Here is a 19,883-nt window from a genome sequence, read left to right as displayed (position 1 = left end):
GAAGTCCTCAATTTACAATCCTAATTGAGCCCAGAATTATAGTTGTAAGTCGTTATAGTCATAAGGGGAGGCAGCCTGTGGCTGGACGTGAGTTTTCAGCTTTTCTTGCGGAGGTGGTGAAGTAAACCGGAACTGGGATCCAAACAAGAATTCTTGATTAGGTCTGTCTGGAAGAAACCTCTTTTGCTTTACGTTGATGTTGGGGAATAGGAGGAGCTATATTTATTGACAAACAATAAAGATGCTAATAAAAACAAAAAATACTGGAAAAGGATTGCTGCTTAAGACAAGAGATGTTATCGCTGCTGCCAAATCCATGCTAGACTTTTGTTTAGGTTGTCTGGCCAGTTTTTGAAATGTATATTACGTAAAAAAAAAAAAAAAAAATCCAGGTGGAAATAAATTTCATGGAGTTCTAGACAGAGTTCGCTCAAGGCATCTTGCTTAAAGGCAGCTCCGTATCTCTGTTTCAGAATTATTCAGAAAAACTTGGGAAAATCAGCAGCATTTTTGTTCAGGAACAGAAAAACAAGCCGGAATGCCTCTTTTTGCAAAGGCAAACAGACGCTAGCTACCCTTAAATATGCACTGCCCAAAACTGATAGTGTCTCTTTTAAAAGTTAACAGACTAAGGGGTGGCAGGCAGGGGCTGTCTTTCATTTCCAAACCAGACAGCTATGACCCACTGGTAAAAAGGTTGTGAGAATGGCAAAGGATCTTGTTTTCATGCCAGGGACCTGGCTGCCTTTCCTTTCGTCGGGCATCAAGATCTTACATAGATTTTATTCAACTTGGCTGAACTCAAGTCTATCCATAAATTTAAGATGCTCTTAAGATGATTAGTAAAACCGGGGCCTCTTTCTGTTTGCAACCCTTATATAGGCCTACAGGCTGGGTTTCCATCAGGCTCAGCAGCTGACTTTCTTCCAAAGGAAAGCGCTAGGAAGTTAGCACAGTTTGGGTTTCCAAAAGTACCCGATTGTAATCCCCTCCGGGAGCAATAAACTTGGGGGGAAATCCCACAAATGCTGGCACTCTCGTTTCCAATTTAAATGCAATCCGAATCCAGCAACATTAGACCCTCAGGATGCGTTATATCTCAACTGGAGAGTATACAGATTACTAAATCTCGGTTGCAAAAAAATCAGCCAGTTTTCTGTTTTGCTGGGCTGTTATCTAGTGGCCATCTGGATTTTTGTAAAGCCAAGCTGATAGCTCCAGGAAGCACTCTGTCGTTTTATTTATTTTTTGACATTTTTGAACTGTCCGTTTCCCTCAGAGAGGGACTCTGGAATGGTGTACAATACAATGGTGTTTCAATATCTCAGGGGCTGCCCCAAAGAAGAGGGAGTCAAGCTTTTTTCCATAGCGCCTGAAGGCAGGACAAGAAGCAATGGGTGGAAACTAATCAAGGAGAGAAGCAACCTAGAACTAAGGAGAAACTTCCTGACAGTCAAAACAATTAACCAGTGGAACAACCTGCCTCCAGAAGCGGTGAATGCTCCAACACTGGAAGTTTTCAAGAAGAGACTGGACAGCCATTTGTCTGAAATGGTATAGGGTTTCCTGCCTGAGCAGGGGATTGGACTAGATGACCTCCAAGGTCCCTTCCAACTTTATTATTATTTTATTATTATATTTTACAGAGACTTCAACTTTCTGGATTAAAGGACACACACACACACACACACACACATACAGAGAGACAAATTGTTAATCATGATTTTTTAAAGAAAAGTTTCATAGTGGAATAAAATGGAATTCGCACCTGCTCTGATGTTCAGAAAAATTAACTTGGAGATCGGTGAAGTGTTATTGTTAATAGGCACAACACACACACAGATACCCAAAAGAACGATAAGGTATGGACCATCTTGAGAAGGATGGTTTGACATGGTCCTGCTAGCTTAGATTCTGTTTCTGAGTCTGCCTCTTTCATCGCAGACTCTTTAAGCCTCTGAGGTTTTGTATTCCTGAGACCCATTGTCAGATGTATTGTTAATACCTTCAGCGACAGATCTGGTCCCTTTTGAGACCTTCTCTTTGGTCTTTCCCCTGCTTTTTGGTGATGCAGGACAAATTCCAGGTTGCCATAGAAACGGTTGCCTGGAGAGACTCTTCGTAGTGGAATTTATCCCTTTGCTTGACAATAGAAGCTGCCTGTTCACAAGCCCAGATGAGAAATTCTACAGATTCTCTTTGAGAAGAAAAAGCCATTTAGGGAAAGGAGGGAGGACTCTGAAGGATCGCCTTGCAATCTGCATGCAACGATCCCTTACCCCAAACTTCGCATCTCCCTCCGACATCAGCTTGTGGTTTTCCTTCCCACTTCCGACTGTGAAGACGAGAGGTGGATGGCCGCAAAAGTTCCCATCATCAGCTCCTGCCCCAGGTCCCCAGGAACTTCAGAAATGAAAGAGAAGAATACCACCAGATCACGTAACAGGTACACCCCTTCCCAAGATACAAAGTGTGGTGGTGCCAGGGTGGGGGAGGGGGGAAGCTGGAATTTCACAGATTTATCCTAGGATTAAGATGAGTAGCTGAGGTTAAAGTTTGCCAGTCACTTTATAGATTGGGTTCTGTAAAATCCCAGGGTGGCAATCTATTCTTTCTTGAATTTCGTTATAGTGGTTTCCAAGGGTCGTGGTTGCCATAAGTGGGCGTTTCTGCCATTTTGAGGCAAGGAAATCTAATCTGAATTTATCCTAGCTTTAAAAGAAGGGCCTCAGACCTCATTCTGCCCACCATCAGGAAAACAGGAGAACAAATTATGCCTTGCCTGCTTGCATCATCACTTAGGTCCTATAAAACAGGGGTCCCCAACCCCCGGTCCGTGGACTGGTACCGGGCCGCGGTATGCCAGCAACCGGTCCGCACAAACAAGCAAAGCCCCATCCGCAGGATGCAGGCAGCACATAAAACCGCACACCCTCTGGTCTGTGAAAAAACCTCTCTCCACGGAACCGGTCCCTGGTGCCCAAAAGGTTGGGGACCTCTACTGTGAAAGCCCAAATCCAGCCCCCCCCCCATGAAGTCCGTTGATCCCTTCTCTGATGCCAATTAGCACTGACCATTAGTAGTTTGGATTCTTGTGTATAGTTAATAATAACAGAATAACAGAGTTGGAAGGGATTTTGGAGATCTTCCAGTCCAACCCCCTGCTCAGGTAGGAGACCCTAGACCATTTCAGACAAATGGTTGTCCAATCTCTTTTTAAAAACTCCAGTGTTGGAGCACCCGCAACTTTGAAGGCAAGCTGTTCCACTGATTGTCTTCACTGTCAGGAAATTTCTCCTTAGTTCTAGGTTGCTTCTCTCCTCGATTAGTCTTCATCCCCCGTTGCTTCTTGTCCTGCCTTCAGGCGCTTTGGAGAATAGCTTCACTCCCTCTTCTTTGGGGCAGCCCCTGAGATACTGGAACTCTGCTATCATGTCCCCCCCTCATCCTTCTCTTCATTAAACTAGACATACCCAGTTCCATCAATCTTTCCTTATATGTTTTAGCCTCCAGTCCCCTGATCATCTTTGTTGCTCTTCTCTGCACTCTTTCTAGAGTCTCAACATCATTTTTACATTGTGGTGACCAAAACTGGATGCTGTATTCCAAGTGTGGCCTTACCAAGGCGTTGTAAAGTGGTATTAATACTTCACGTGATCTTGATTCTATCCCTCTGTTAATGCAGCCTAGCACTGTGTTGACTTTTTTGGCAGCTGCAGCACACTTGCTGGCTCATCTTTAAATGAGCGTCCATGAAATAAACTTTTAATATTTTTGAACTCTATTCCGGTTCCTGACTTCTTACACTTGACAGGAAATGTGCAACTTCCTGAACATATAGATATATTAGAGAGCCAGATAACGTAGTGGTTAAGGCATCAGGCTAGAAAGCAGGAGACTGTGAATTCTAGTCTCACCCTAAGCACAAAGCTTGTTGGGCCAGTCCTTCTCTTTCAGTCCTAGCAAGAAGGCAATGCTAAAACCACATCCGAAAGATTTGCCAAGAAAAATGCAGGGATTTGTCCAGGCAACTGCCAGGACTCAAACACTGATTCAAAGGAATTTTCTAAAAAATATGCGTGTATTAAATAGAAGGAAATACCTATAGCTCAAAGTTCAACTGTGGAGTCCTGATGCTGTGTTGGTTGTTTTCTTGCAGACATTTCATTACCTGACATTATGTATTAATGAGCACCGAGGGTGTTACCTAATTTATTAATGAAACATCTGCAGGTAAACAAGTAAGCTCAGAGCACCATATGTCAGAATTGCCAATTTTAAAAACCCTACTGAAACAGCAGCATAAGAAATAGATGTTAAACAGATGAAGGTTCTTGCGTCATGCTGACTTTGTGGCTAATTTGTGGCGCTTGTTCAGGACTGAAGTGTTATCTCTTTGAAAGTGTTCTTCTTCTTAACTGCTTGTCCTTCACCCTTCAAACCGATCAGATCTGGCCACTCAAGATAACTGGCTGCTTCAGAGCTGAGAAAATGAATTGCCCTTAAGCTCAAAAGACACGGCAGGGGAAGAGTTTAAAAACAACGACTAGGAAGCATCTGGGAGTAGTTTTTCTTTTAGAACAGTGGTTCTCAACCTGTGGGTCGGGACCCCATTTGGGGTCGAACAACCATTTCACGGGGGTCACCAAACAAGGCTGTCCGCCATTTTTTCCCCCTTTTCTTTGGCCATGCCCCGGCACCCAGTGATGTATAAGTGGTTGGCGGTCACCACAACCTGGGGAACTGTATTATGGGGTCGCGGCATTAGAAAGGTTGAGAACCACTGTTTTAGAAGAATTCATGTTATTCAAGGCCTAAGCTTTCCTTCTGCTTCATCCTGGTTTAAATCCTGCATCCCTTTTGCATCTGATAAGGTGAGCTGCAGTTCATGGTAGCTTATGCCTTTTTATCAAAATAATTTGATTGAAGGGGAATTGCTGGCTTTCTTTTCATTGCAAATCTGGTCAATCAGAATAGAGCTGGAAGGGACTTGGAGCTCTTCTAGTCCAACCCCCTGCTCAAGCAGGAGACCCTATACCATTTCAGACAGGTGGCTGTCCAGTCTTTTCTTAAAATCCTCCAGTGATGAAACGCCCACAACTTCTGAAGGCAACTTCTGTTCCACTGGTTCATTGTTCTGTTGGGAAGTTTCTCCTTAATTCCAGGTTGCTTCTCTCCTTGAGTAGTTTCCATCCATTGTTTCTCTTCTTGCCTTCTGGTGCTTTGAAAAATAGGTTGGCCCCTTTGTTCTTTGTGGCAACCCCTCAAATATTGGAACACCGCTATCATGTCACCCCTGGTCTTTCTTTTCTCTAGACCAGTGATGGCAAACCTTTTAGAGACCGAGTGCCCAAACAGCAACCCAAAACCCACTTATGCATCGTCAGGTGCCGGGTGGGTGTGGCCCATTGGGTGGGTGTGGCCCATTGGGTGGGCGTGGCTGCAGTGGTAACAGCAGACTGGGCGGGACTAAAAAGTTCAATCAATCAATTCCAACTTTGCAAGATCTTTTTTTTTCCCACGAGAAGTTGAAATTGACTGATTGATTGAACCTTTTTTTTTTTTGGCACACGGCGGTGGAGGCCTAAAGCGAAAAAGTTTTATAAAACCCAGCTGAAGGCCTAGGACTGGGGCGACGGCGTGCGTGCCCACAGAGAGCGCTCTGAGTGCCGCCTCTGGCACCCGTGCCATAGGTTCGCCACCACTGCTCTCGACTATCCATACCCAGTTCTTGCAGCTGTTCTTCATATACCGCTTGAGAATGAAAAGCAGTTAGTTGGAAAAATCAATATTGAAAGGAGAAATCTGCAGGCAGGATCTTCTGGTTAATTGTTAGCTTGGCCTTTTTCGATAATCAGGAGATCTTGGTTTCTGTCAGCACTGGGTGAGTGTAATTGTGAGAGAGGAGATGCAATGCTCCAGTCACTTTACTGGCTGGGATCTTTTCTGCAAAGCTATTATGGTGCTTTGAAACGATCTTTTCTCTCCGAAGGAAAAGATTTCATTTTGACCTCCTCATCCTGCCCGCCCAGTCATGGGGTTGCTATTTTGAAAAGGCAGCAGAATGGCTAACTGGACTGATGTTTGATCTACAGTAGCCAGCTGAATTTTCTTGGCCCAGCACCCAAAATGCCTGTTTGCAGATCAAACGGGGTTGCTGCTTAGAAAGGAGATTGTAACCATGGAGGGAAAAACGGAAGAGACCAAACGCAGGGAAATACGAAGTATGAGCTGCATTGCAAAAAGTTGGAAAGGGCACATTTCAGGTGAAGTTTAAGCTTTTGGGAAAGTATTCATTGAAACGTGCAGCATTAGATACATTTGCATTCCTGCTCTGAATCTGCTGAACTTTCCCCCTTTAATTTACCTTTAAGATTACAAATTTGGGACAGAAGTCAAGGAACCCACCCTAAATCATTACTTCTCAGCTTGACAGCTTTAAGACATCTGGATTTCAACATTCAGCATTCCCCAGCCAGCTATTGCAGCACTCAGCCGAGCAAAGAACAAGTAAAAGAAGCTTGAGGTGCAATCTTTAGTTATGGGAGCTTCCCCCCCCCCCCCCGTGTTTGGTCTCTTTTCCATTTTTCCTCCATGATTATAATCTCTTTTGAATTGTTTTAATAAGCAGCAACCTCATTTGTCACCCAGCCGGCTTTCGTACCTAAGGCAGGATTAGAATTCAGAGTTTTCTGCTTTCTATTCGGATGCCTTCACCACTAAATCAAAGTGGCTCTACTTATTTATTGTTGTTGACTTATGTATTTAGTTCAACTGTTGCAGGCAGGCTTGAATCCTACTGCAAAATTCCCCCAGTGCTTAGCTGGCTCCAGGGCACCCAGCTGTCTTTAGACTCAGTTTGTGGCTATATTTGGAAAGGAGAATCGTGACGTGTCTCTCTGGATGTTTCACAGGCAGTGTTTTTCCCCAGAGCATAGCTTTCTCCAGTCAGGCACCAAAGAAGGAGTAACACCCATGTATTATGTTCAGGGCATACCTTTCTGTGTTCCAATGGGCAATGCCAAAACTGCTGGATGTCAATCCAGGAGACTGGTTTGGGAGCAGGATCCTTGCTAGTTGCCCAGCCTTGCTCCAGTCTATAACATCCATTCTATCACATTTTGTTTTGGGATCCCAATCTTCCTCTTCCTCTTTTTTCCTAGGCACCTATCCAGTGGTGGGATACAGCTGGTTCGCACCCCTTCAGCAGAACCGGTAGCTAATTTTTTGTTGCCCAGGCCCAGAATGGACTTCCGGAAGCGGCAACCACACAGAGAACCAGTTGTTCACCTATCTGAATCCCACCACTGGATGGATGGATGGATCGATGGATGGATGGATGGATGGATAGATGAATAGATAGATAGATAGATAGATAGATAGATAGATAGATAGATAGATAGATAGGTAGATAGGTAGAAAGATAGATAGATAGATAGATAGGTAGGTAGATAGGTAGAAAGATAGATAGATAGATAGATAGATAGATAGATAGATAGATAGATAGATAGATAGATAGATAGATAGAGTGATGGGATTCAGCCAGTTCTCTCCACTTCAGCAGAACCGCTAGTTAATTTTTTGTTGCCCAGGCCCAGAATGGACTTCCGGGAGCGGCATCCACACAGAGAACCGGTTGTTCAGCTATTTGAATCCCACCACTGCACCTATCCCCTTGTTCTGCCTTTCCAGAAGGAAAGTCTCAAATTCTGTTGTGGCACTGTCTTCTACTTGGCCTGATTCCAACTCACCCGGCTCGTCAGTTTCCTTATTTCATTTGTACAAACTCCATTCTCATTTTTTGAGTTTGCAGGCCCAGCTCAACCTATCCTGCACACGCACACGCACATATAGACACACAAACAGACGTCTGATCTATTTCAGGATTTCTGGCTAATCTTATTCTTTGCCTGTATTTTTCGGACAGGCACTCTATTTGAATACAACCTGTTTCAACTCCTTCTCTCAACTAACCACAGGGATGGTTTCTTCCCTTATGGCTTATGCCATTACTCTGCTGAACGCCTAATTTTCACAGATGACGCAATACAATGATTGCTAAGTTTTTTGTCTAATGTGTAGGTATATTAGCAAATGGGGTGTGACTGTCCCTTTTATTATTTTTTACTTCTCCCTTTTATTGGCTGTGCACTTTATGATTAATATTAATCACGATGATTATATTCTGTTGTTTTGCAAGTACACTGAGTGCTTCTGAGACAAATTCCTTGTGCATTTAACCACCCTTGGCCAAATAAATAAGGTATTAAGTATAAGCAGAGGAATTTCTCTTTAGCACAACATTATAGGTGCACGCAGCTTTAGGGATGAGATATTTAATATGGCTTCATTTGCACTTGATGGTATTCTACATTAAAAAGCCCTTCACACTTGTCACAGTTTGGACTTTGGTCAGAACGTGACAGCATTTCCCAAGCTTCTTTATTGGATTTTCTGAAACAGAGTGATTCACTCTGGAAACCGGCTGCAAAGAGATAGATTTTGATTAGGCGGTTTAGACACAACAGCCTGTCACAAGGAAGTGGATTTGTTGCTATATGATGAAATGCAGGCTGCTTCTGATGAGCTCTCTTTGGCTGCTGGAGAATAAATAAACAAATGGGCAGAGTTTCAGTTTAACATCCTTATGGATGGAGGAAAATATTATGGCAACACCAGCTCTCTGGTTTTGAATTCGCTCCCCCTCCCTCCCTCCCTCCCTCCCTCCCTCCCTCATGCTTTCCTGCCTCTCTTCGATTTGTGCAAAAGCCTTTGTCGCACAATTATCGAGAAACCTGTTTTGAGATTCAAAGGCAGGAAATATTGGGTAGGTGCCAATGCCTTGCATGGAACGCCTGTACTGCTTATCCCAAATACTTCTGGGAATCTGGACTCCAGAGGATACCTTAAAGGTTAATGGGCCTCTTTGGGATAGATGTGATGTTTGTCGACAAACAGATTGTTGTTATCTTCTGTTGTGTACATTTGCTCTTGTTTAGTTGCTGTGCATTTTCATGTGAGTGGCTCAGAGTCAATGTTGTAAATACAGTATTTATTCAATGAAAACATAAGCAAAACCTTTAAAAACATCTTCATTTAAATAATAATAATAATAATAGTAATAATAATAATGATGATGACGACGACGATGATGATGATAAAGTTGGACTTTGGAGGTCATTTAGTCCAACTCCCTGCTCAGGCAGGAAACCCTACACCATTTTGGACAAATGGCTGTCTAGTTTCTTCTTAAAAACTTCCAGTGTTGGAACATTCACCACTTCTGGAGGCAGGTTGTTCCACTGGTTAATTGTTCAAGATGTACGCAAGATGTATGCAAGAAGGAACTTCTCCACTTAGTAGGTTCAAGATAGATAAAAGGAAGGAATTTAGCTTTTTACAAAAGGCCAAGCATCACCCCAATCTAAGGGAGTGGTTAACCTGGAGAATGGCCTTGTCAAATTATGCCAATTAACAGCAGGAGGATTTTTAATGGGGGGGAGGACTTTGAAGTAGGGTTTCCTGCCTGAGCAGGGGGTTGGACTAGATGACCTCCAAGGTCCCTTCCAACTTTACTACTATTACTATTACATTGGCTCTCTCTTTTTAGCAGAGGTTGGCTCACGTCCACCTGTCTGTAAGTGTGGCGAAGCCGTCGGAAGTCCAACCGGTGAAGCCTTTGCTCAGCCCGCGCCAAGACTATTAGAACCCGGGTACCCTTTTGCTCGCTTGGCCAATGCTGACGACCGAGCAACCCGGCTCCGGGGGAGCGACCGAGGAACTCCGCGCGACTGGAGGCGGGGAGGCTGGCTTTCAGCAGGGCGTGCGCTAGGACCCGGGGCCGCCGCCGCCCAGAGCCGAGGCAGACACACCTGTTTTCCTGGCTCCGGATTAACAGAGCGAGCCGACGGAGGAGTGCGTGGCCGTCCGGGCTCCGCTCGCGCCAGCTGCTGAGCCCCGCGGGCCCCGCGTCTCGGTTCCGAAAGAGGAGCCGCCTGTCCGCGGAGCTTCCCACCTGGGCTTCGGAGACGGAGGAGGCGAGAAGCCGGCTTCCGAGCGAGCAGCCGCGCCCGGCTCGCGGGGACTCCCCACTCGGAGCTGGAGCTGCGCGGGGGAACCGGCCCGGGGCGGGGGGGCGCGTCTGGCTTTCCACCTGGGTCGGCCGCTCCGGTTGAGCAGCTTTCGCCGAGCGCCGCCTCTTCCTGCTGCCCTTCCAGACCGGCTGCCCGGCGCTTGGGACTCAGTCTTGCTTTTCCTCCTTCTGTGAAATGGGCGCGCTTGGAAGCCGGGAAACCGTCGGCGCCTCCGCCTTGTCGGGGCGCTTTGCTGGCCCTGCCGGCCGTTTGAGAATCAGCTGCCTGCGCTCCCCTCGGAAAAGTGGCTGAAAAGAGGAGCCAGGGCTGCATTTCCAAGGGAGGCGAGTACAGAAGTGGGAAGAGCGGGGGTGGGGGGGGGAAGCTGCTCTCCGTGTCCAGACGGAGGCTCCTTTGTGGGTTGGGGGGGGAAGGTAAAAACCACCCCGGGCTGGAGCAGCTGAGAGAGGAATGGGCCCTTGGAAAGTGGCAGTGGCGGACTCTTCCGTGGAAGAATGCTCCGACCATGTCTCTCGTGGAAGGGGCAAAAGCCGTCCCCGCAAGGTTTTGCGCAGAGTGGCCTCGCAAGCGGTGACCAGGACCAACCCGCCGCTGGGCATCATCTTCACCACGCTCCTGTACTGCGGGGAGCTGGCCTCGGCCTGCGTGGTCAGCGTCTCCTACAGCCGCTCCAATGACCAGTTCTGGATGGTCCTGACTCTGCTCCTGATGCTCGTCTCCTCCGTCATGGTCCAGCTGACCCTCATCTTCGTCAACCGGGACTTGACCAGCGACAAGCCCTTCATCCTCTTCATGCACCTGGTGCTGCTGGGCCCACTCATCAGGTGAGGAGGGACACCTCTTCCCATTCCAAAACTTTGCTCCAGCAGCAGAGCGCCCGAGCGGGGTTCAAGGTGGCCTTGTCTTCCCCCAGCTGTGCAGGAATTAGCACCCCCCCCAATCCACATTGGGCTTTAAATTGTCTCACAAATACCTTGGGAAGCTTTGCGGCTTGTGAGAAACTAGAGAAGTGATGCTTGGTTAGCTTGTCCTTTGGATGGGGGGGGGGGTTGTGATTGTCAAAATGCCTTCTTCTGAACTTTCTGGGCTGGCCCAGATGCTTAGGCGCATTTCAGCGGCCAGGCGTGTTTTCAAGGTGGGATTTAGAACAGAATAGAGCTGGAAGGGGCCCTGGAGGTCTTCTAGTCCAGCCCCCTGCTCAAGCAGGAGAACCTACACCATCTCAGACAGGTGATTGTCTAGTCTCTTCTTGAAAATCTCCAGTGATGAAGCGCCCACGATTTTGGGGGCTAAGCTGTTCCACTGGTTGATTGTCCTCACGGTCAGGAAGTTTCTTCTTAATTCCAGGTTGCTTCTCTCCTTGATCAGTTTCCAACCATTGTTTCCCGTCCTTCCCTCTGGTGCTCTGGTGAACAACCTGACCCCCTCTGCCTTGTGGCAGCCCCTCAGATACTGGAACACTGCTACCATGTCTCCCCTATTTCTTCTTTTCTTTAGACTAGCCAAACCCAAATCCCACAGCCGTTCTTCGTACGTTTTGGTCTCCAGGCCTTTGACCATCTTAGTTGCCCTTCTCTGCATTACACTCAGCCACGGTTCACTTAAGCATAGTTTGTGGGGTAAACCATAATGGGCCAATGTCACACTTTGCCCCAAATGTTTACACCGGGGTTTTATCTCTCACAGTGATTAGCTGGATGCTAAACCAAGGACCCAATTTGCATCCCAACCAGGAGAGTCCCAAAATTAAGTGGTTTACATGTTCTGCTTGTGCTTCTTAAGACAAGCAATGGGTGGGGTCAAAAATGACAGTTCCGTTTGGAAAATGTTGATTTGAACATGAAGATGAAAGAGCTCTTCCTGTCTGAGATCATAAAACAGTGTTTCTCAACCTTGAGAACTTGAAGGTGTCTGGGTTTCAACACCCAGAATTCCCAGCCAGCCATGGGAGTTAAGTTGAACTTGATGCTTTCTGAGCCTGATTGTTTTCTTGCAGATGTTTCATCACCAAATGAGTTAACATTCTAGTAGGGAGTGAGGCTCCCTCTTCTCTTATGCCCCTAATATATAAAATGCCACACGTAAAATATATGTCACTAGAATATAAAACGAGAACAAACCCCACTCCCTACTGTGCCGGATGATGTTACTTAGTTTGGTAATAAAACGTCTGCAAGAAAACATGCTCAGAGAGCACCAAGGACCTCACAGTTCAACCCTGAGCTGCAAATATTCTCTTCCATTGGAACGCCAGACAAAGTTGCCAAGGTTGAGAAACACAATCATAAGTGTCTAACTTTGCTTCCTTCAAAAAATTAGTTCTTAGATTAGCTGTGTGTCTTCCTTCCCCCCTCCCGCCACGCTCATTTTGCTAAGTGTAGTTCTGGCTATTTGTCCTTGGTTTTTGCTCCGAGAGTGCTAGAAGCCAAGAGGCAGGTCCATCTTGGAAGCCAATGTTCTCTGTGGAGGAATGTTGGTGAGAATGGAAAGCTGAGATTCTGCCCTTTCACCAGAAGGAAATGTGATCTTCCCAGAATGTTTAGCATGCTCAAATGCCCTTGGGAGGTGCTAGAGCTGAAGATACTGCATGCTTCTCTTCAAATACGTCCTTTTGAAAAGGGAACTCCCTCTTTTAATGGGTGTTCCTAAGCTCCTCTCTTCTGGGTGCTGTGAAAAATTCCCCCGTCAACTTTCTTTGCTTTTTTTTAAAATTCAAGATCAGAGGTTGCTTGTTGATTCCATTTTTCCTCCGCAGGTATTAACAGGCTGAACTTGAAATCTAGGTTGCCAAAAACAAAATTGCAACATTGGCTTGGTGACATCATAACACTGGAAATGTTATTTTGAGAGAATTGAGGCTTCGGCCACACTCAACGAACTCTTCGCCAGTCTTCTCCTTTCTCCTTCCTGTTTCCACACCATGTTTACACCTTCAGCTACCAAGCAACCCAGTTAAATCTCTTGTGGTAGTACAGTGGTTAGAATGCAGAACAGCAGACTAACTCTGCCCGCAGCCTGGAGTTTGACCCAGATGGGCTTAAGATTGACTCAGCCTTCCTTCCTTCCTTCCTTCCTTCCTTCCTTCCTTCCTTCCTTCCTTCCTTCCTTCCTCCCTCCCTCCCTCCCTCCCTCCCTCCCTCCCTCCCTCCCTCCCTCCCTCCCTCTCTCCCTCTTATAAGCATCCCTTTTATGCTATGTCCTGGATAGAAGGAACTGAATTACCAAACATCTTTTCTATCCTTACCACTCTCTGCACCGCCTTCCTGTCTGAAGCAATATGCTTCCAAACCAGACAGTAATGCAATATGATAGGATGCTCTCGATCATCCCTCTGTAGAAAGTGTTAAGGACAGGAGAAGGAAGATGTACGTTTCTCGTGCGATGCAGAAAATGCAGATGCTGCTGTACCCACTTCACTGGGGTCTCACTGTTGAGCGACCAAGCTAGTTTGGCGGCTTATAGTTTCAAGATGTGTGCAAGAAGGAACTTGTCCACTTAGTAGGTTCAAGATAGATAAAAGGAAGGAATTTAGCTTTTTACAAAGCTCAAGGCTAGCTGCTAGCCATCCATTAGACTACACTATATTCCAAATATCTAAACTATGTTAGTACAGCCTTTTGATTTTTTAAAAAAGAGTTTGCATGGTGGTAAATAGTTGATTAGCTTTTTACAAAGCTCAAGGCTAGCTGCTAGTGATCCATTAGGCCAAACTATTTCAACTATTTATCCTTAAGCAAATTCTGTCCCAATTACAGCCCCCCCCCCAGCCAATTGCATCAGGCTTAGCTGGGATAGGAAATTCCAGGGGCTTCAAGCTAGACTGGGTGGTGTGAAATGAAATCACAACAAATCAAATCCACAGAAGGCAAAGCAAACCGTTTCCTTATTATTGCCAAGAAAAACAGCACGGATAGATCTGTGTGGACTCCATTTGAAGGAAATTTCCCTCCAAATGGAGGAGCTTCCTGAAAAATCTTGCATGCGTCCCTCTCAGTTTCAAACTTCACCACTAAAGAATGGGTTTTCTATCCGAGAGGACGAAAGGAAATGGTTAAATTTATGGGGAATAATAATAGTTGGTGTATATTTAAAAAACTTGAACAGAGTCCAAGATTTTGTTCTAGCTTCTCCCCCTTGCCTGCTCTGGCCTTGCTTGTTTGGGAAATGTGGCTTGCAGCCCTTGACCCAAAGACCAGCCAGCCTAAAACAATTAGACCTCCCTGTTTTTGTATCCTACTTGGCAGAAACGTTTTGACAGAGCAATGCTGGAAATGGGAGGACTGAATTCTGTGAATTCACCCTTGGGATACCGCACAGCTGGGTTGGAATTCAGCTCCCATAATCCAAACTGAACTTTAGAACAGATGAAGAACATCATGAAAGGACTCTAGGTCAGGGGTCCCCAACCCCCAGGCTGTGGCATGTCAGCAACCAGTCTGCACAAACAAGCGAAGCCCCATCCACGGGATGCAGGCAGCACACAAAACCACGCATCCTCCGGTCCGCGGAAAAACCTCTCCACGGAACCGGTCCCTGGTGCCCCAAAGGATGGGGACCTCCGATCTAGTTGTGTTTGCATGATACGAACTAACCAGCTCAGCCTTGGTGCTGAGCTTATAGTTCGGTAGTTCATACCGGCTCAGAAAACTGGTTCCATTGTATAAACCAGGCTTACACTTACTATAATTAAACATGTGCTGAGTATGCTCATTGACTAACAGCCAGTGGATTAAACTTTGGATAGGTGATCCTGTTTGTTATAGGTTGTGCCTGATTTTACAACTTTTTTTTTGTTGCTACCGTTTGTTTAAACAATCACTGCAATTGTTTAGTGAACCATGCGGTCATTAAGCAAATCCAGCGCACCCCCCCCCCCACCCCAACTGACTTTGCTTGTTGGAAGCCAGCTGAGAAGGTTGGGGATGGCAGCCATACAACACTGGGATGCTGCTGCAGCCGTCACAAATCCATGCTTTTTGCCAAGCACTCGAACTTTGATCAGGAAACTATAGAGATGCTGTTGAAAGAGTGGTAAGGGCAAGAGCTGGTTGCAAATCACTTTTTCACTGCTGTTCAAACAGTTGCTAAACGAATAGCTGTTAAGTCTATGATCCGTCGTTGAGGAGCGATGCTTTGATAGGGCACCAAAATATCCTTTCCTCTTCTGCATCGGGTGGCTGTCTCTATCCCTTTCTTCTGCAGGCTCCTTCAGAAAACACAACAGTGGGATCTTCCCACTCCCTCCCCGTTTGTTTGCTGGTAGCATCTGTTGTGTCAGCCAACAAGCCAGCATCTCTCTGACTGGAGCCAGGAGACAAGGTCCAGCTGTCCGCCCCTTCTCTTGTTCTTTCTTTAGCCCTCTTCTGTGCCCTGTTCTTCCCTTCGGTTTTAGCTTCCCAGCCTTCCTGCATCAATGAGAACAGAGCCAGCTTGTCTAGGACTCTATTTTCAGTTTCAGGAGCTCAACAAAGAACCTTTCTCTGTGTTGGCTGTTTGCAGGCGGCACCTCCCTTTCCTTCCAAGCCGATGAGAAGGTTTTTGTGAAAATCTTCAAGGTAGTTCACGCTGGCAGCGTCTCTGCTTGGGTTGGGTTCAAGGTGAAACGACCTAAAAATAATAATAATTTTGGGGAGTAAACCTCATGCTGGAAATAGGCTAAGCTCCTTCATCAAGTACGACTTCTGTAGTTAGTCTTCACACATCCAGAATTCAGCGGCAGAGTTTTGGAAAGGCTTTGCGAAGCGCCTGCTCTTTCTGTTTAGGAATTAAAAATATTGCCTTTTCTGGACGGCAGCTTTTGAGGGAAAAAGGTGTTGCGGGTGTTTCCCTTTTAGAGAGAAAGAAAACATGCTTAGAGGAGAAAGAGGAAGGAAACAGAGCACGTTTAGCACAGATAGAGGAAGTTACAGATCTTCTCTGTACAAAAAAATGTGTTGTTGTTAGTTGTGAAGTCGTGTCCGACCCATCGTGACCCCATGGACAACGGTCCTCCAATCTTCCTGTCCTCTACCATCTTCTGGAGTCCATTGAAGCTCACACCTACTGCTTCTGTGACTCCATCCAGCCACCTCCTTCTCTGTCGTCCCCTTCTTCTCTTGCCCTCCATCTTTCTCAGCATCAGGCTCTTCTCCAGTGAGTCCTTCCTTCTCATTAGGTGGCCAAAGTACTTGAGTTTCAACTTCAGGATCTGGCCTTCTGAAGAGCAGTCGGGGTTGATCTCTTCTAGGACTGACCGGTTTGAATACCTTGCAAAAAATAGACTAACCTAAAAAAACTGTTCAGTGTCTTAAGTCATACAAAAAAACACTCCTCTTCAGTGTGAGCTAACTCAGGTGGATGCCAAACCATGATTTATGGTGTGGCATGCCAATCTAGCACAGAACAATATGCAAGGCTAGTCTATTGGTGCTTATCACATGAACTTCATGTTTAAGATTGCATGACATTTATTTTTCTAGGTAGTTTAACAGGAATCTTTCAAGAAATATTTTTCCCGAGTGGGTAATTGCATTAGCCTAGAAGAGCAACGACTTATGGTTTCTCAAAGACAAACCAATTTATTACTACCTAAACCGGGCCAGCTTCTTCAGATGCATCAGAATGAAGTTCTACATGGTCCACTGAAGCAGAAAGCTTTAGTATGTTTGGAGCTCCTAAAAGTGCCACAGGACTTTTCTTTCGGGAATGTGTGATGGACGTGTCTTTGAGTCAGTTCTCAAGACATGGTATCATGGTTTCATTTGGATATTGGCCAACTCTGCGCTCTGCCTTTCTAACAAACCTAGCTGCCTCACAGCTCGTAGGAAACTATTTACAAGGCTTGCAAAATCTATCCAAGGAATTTCAAGATCCGCCTGAGTCAATCATGGGAAAGCCCAGTCTTGTCTCTTATGTCATGCTGCTGGTGGAAGGCATGCGCTCTGCAGTCTCACGCTTAGCCCGGGGAGCTGAATGTGGGTGGGTCTCTTTGGAAGTGTGGGAAAATTCTGAGCCCAGCTGCTGTAGAAAATGGGATGTCAAGGCCCATGGCATTTGTTCTGTTCTGCTTTTGCAGGAAGAAAGGAAAAGCAAGGGAGGATTCTAGAATAGGCATAGACTTCAGTGCTGCATTACTAAAAACCACAAATACAGTAGGTACAGTGTAGTCAATCAATCAGAATAGAATTGGAAGGGACCTTGGTGGTCTTCTAGTCCAACCCCCTGCTAAAGCAAGAGACCCTATACCATTTCAGACAGGTGGCTGTCCAGTCTCTTCTTAAAAACTTCCAGTGATGAAGGACCCACAACTTCTGGAGGCAAGCAGTTCCACTGGTTAATTGTCCTCACTCTTAGGAAGTTTCTCCTTAATTCCAGGTTGCTTCTCTCCTTGATTCGTTTCCTTCCATTGTTTCTTATCTTGTCTTCTGGTGGTTTGGAAAATAAGTTGACCCCCTCTTTTTTGTGGCAGGCCCTCAAATACCTATCTTGTATTTATGCTTATCTTGAATTGAGGCTTTCTGGTTCCTTCCCCACATCACCATGCCAGCTCCTTGTGGTTTGTTTTCATTTTGGGAAGGAGTGTTGAGCTGTGCTGGTTGCCATTGTAGAGTGGGTGTCTCAGGGTTGTTTGGGGTTTGCTCATAGTTGGGCAGACGATCCTCCTCAGGTGGGGACCAAGAAATTTGCAAGGGAACAGGATGGAGAAGTTTGTTCTTAGTGAAGCGTCCTGGAATTGTAGCTGCAAGCTGTTGAGGGCCTCTGGTTATCTAGGACGGGCCTTTTCCAAGTCTGTAGTTCTGAACCCTGGGACTTGATGGGATCCCATCAACAACAAGCCCCCCCCCAAATGACAGTTGGTTCTCTACTTACCACCATTCATTTTGTGGAGTAGAATTTTTTTCCCCCTCTTTTCCCCTTTTCTCTTTTGTGCAGGTGTTTGGAGTCCATCGTGATGTTCTACCGCCAGGGCCGGGAGGAAGAGCCTTACGTCACCATCACCCGCAAGAAGCATCTTCACAGCGACTGTGAGATCGAGATTGAGCAGGAAGTGGGACACCTGGTGCGCCGGCTGGTCACTCACCGCAACGCTTTCAAGCGCATGGCGGTCATTCAGGCCTTCCTAGGCTCCACCCCACAACTCACGCTGCAGCTTTATGTCACTTTAATGGAGCAATATACCCCGCCCAGCAGAGGTAAAGACAGAACAGGTCCAAAGGATGGGAAGGGAAAGGAAATTAGAGGGTAACTCAGCCCGCTGATATGGCCTTGCCATTTGCACTTTACAGCTTTCCAAAAACTCAAAGTGTGGTCCTGCAACTATTACTATCCCGGATGTAATAATTTACCAATTAAACTGAGCATCTGCATCATTCCTTTTGCAAAAGGTTCTTTAGCATCGAAACACGATGCCAGTGATGCTTTTAAAGACTTGCAAAGGAAACTTTCCGCCAGAACCTTGGCCCAGTTGCCAAAAATCTCAGGGGATCAGTGTAGATGCTTCTAGAAGATTCTACAATCCTTTTTAAGACTAGGCGGTAGAGCCAGTGTTCAAGGTTAGAAAAGCTGCAGCGCCCCATGGCTGGAGACTAAAAGACTGTCTAAAAGGCCCAGAAAAAGCAAATTAGGTCATCCATAACAGTCTGGTTGGTGAATTCTTGTCAACTGAGTGTCTGGAACCTGCGCCTCTGCTAGGTGTATGAGTTCAGTAGGTGTGGTTTTCTGCCGTCCTGGTTTAATAGACGCTTCTGCGCAATTCCCAAAGGTGTGGTTCCAATAATTAGTACTTATAAAATCGAAGGCAGGTATTTTAATTGCCAAGCTGGAAGGCCTTTTGCCATCTGCCTTCCGCGAGGGATGTCACCATGGAAACATGCAGATAGATAACACACCTATCGCCCTGTCCAGTGTGAGCAGGTGCTTTGAACAGCCTATCTCAGCCTGATGTTTTCCAGATGTGCATGATGTCAAGTTTAATCCCCTTCCAGGAATTTTTCTTCCTTTTCTCCTGAATGAATGGATGGATGCTTTATTGAAGTTTTAGACAGAACCATAGTCCCTGACTTAGAACAGTTCACTTATTAACTGTTCGGATTTAAAACGGCCCTGGGGAAAAAAGAACGTATTTTTCACACTTATGTCCGTTGCAGCATTCCCATGGCTACATGATCCAAATTCCGACCTTTGGCAACTGACTCACATTTATGACGGTTGCGGTGTCCCAGAATCGTGTGATTTCCTTTTGTGACTTTCTGACAAGCAACGTCTATGGGGAAACCAGATTCACTTAACTTACTAACTTAATAACTGCAGTGATTCGCTTAAGAAACGTGGCGAGAAAACTGGTAAAATGAGACACAACTCAGTTCACAAATTTCTCACTTAGCAATGTAAATTTTAGGCTCAGTTTGTGGTCATAAGTCAAGGACTACTTATATAAGTAAAACTATCAATGTAAAACTCAGGTCAAAGTTTAGTAATAAAATGAGTACATACACATCTTTTTAAAAAAACTGGACTCAACATTCACATGACTAATTTAGCTCAATCATCTGGAGATTCCAATTGTGTGTGATGAAAATCAGGAGTCTGGTAGCTTAAACTCACTAAGGTGTGGGCCTTTTAATAAGGTGTATTAGTTAGAAAAGGCTCTACAATACTAGCATCCCTGTCTAAAGGTCTCAAAGGAGGCTGTAGGTGTTCCATATGTAATTTCCTCATGTAGGAGACATACATGATGACTTTCGTATCCCCTGACCTGGAGTTGAAAGCCAGGAGAAATTTTTGTGTTTACAGAGTGTTTAATCTGGGTGG

The 19,883-nt window shown here is 45.7% G+C and overlaps 1 protein-coding gene across 1 annotated transcript in view; it reads left to right on the top strand.

The window, feature by feature from the left end:
- Positions 1-10,476: 10,476 nt before the first annotated feature.
- Positions 10,477-19,883, top strand: part of XKRX (XK related X-linked) — a 15,828-nt gene continuing 6,421 nt past the window's right edge. Inside the window, exons 1-2 of the mRNA XM_039330466.1 lie at positions 10,477-10,918; positions 18,006-18,265. Coding sequence (XP_039186400.1) covers positions 10,545-10,918; positions 18,006-18,265 — 634 coding nt within the window. The 5' untranslated portion in view covers positions 10,477-10,544. The remainder of the gene's footprint in view (positions 10,919-18,005; positions 18,266-19,883) is intronic.

This window comes from Crotalus tigris, unplaced genomic scaffold (genome assembly GCF_016545835.1).
Source record: "Crotalus tigris isolate CLP2741 ecotype Arizona unplaced genomic scaffold, ASM1654583v1 scf7180000017622.5263843, whole genome shotgun sequence".
Taxonomy (NCBI): Eukaryota; Metazoa; Chordata; class Lepidosauria; order Squamata; family Viperidae; genus Crotalus; species Crotalus tigris.
Note: the sequence above shows the minus strand (reverse complement) of the source record. Positions and strands in the feature narration are given on the sequence as shown.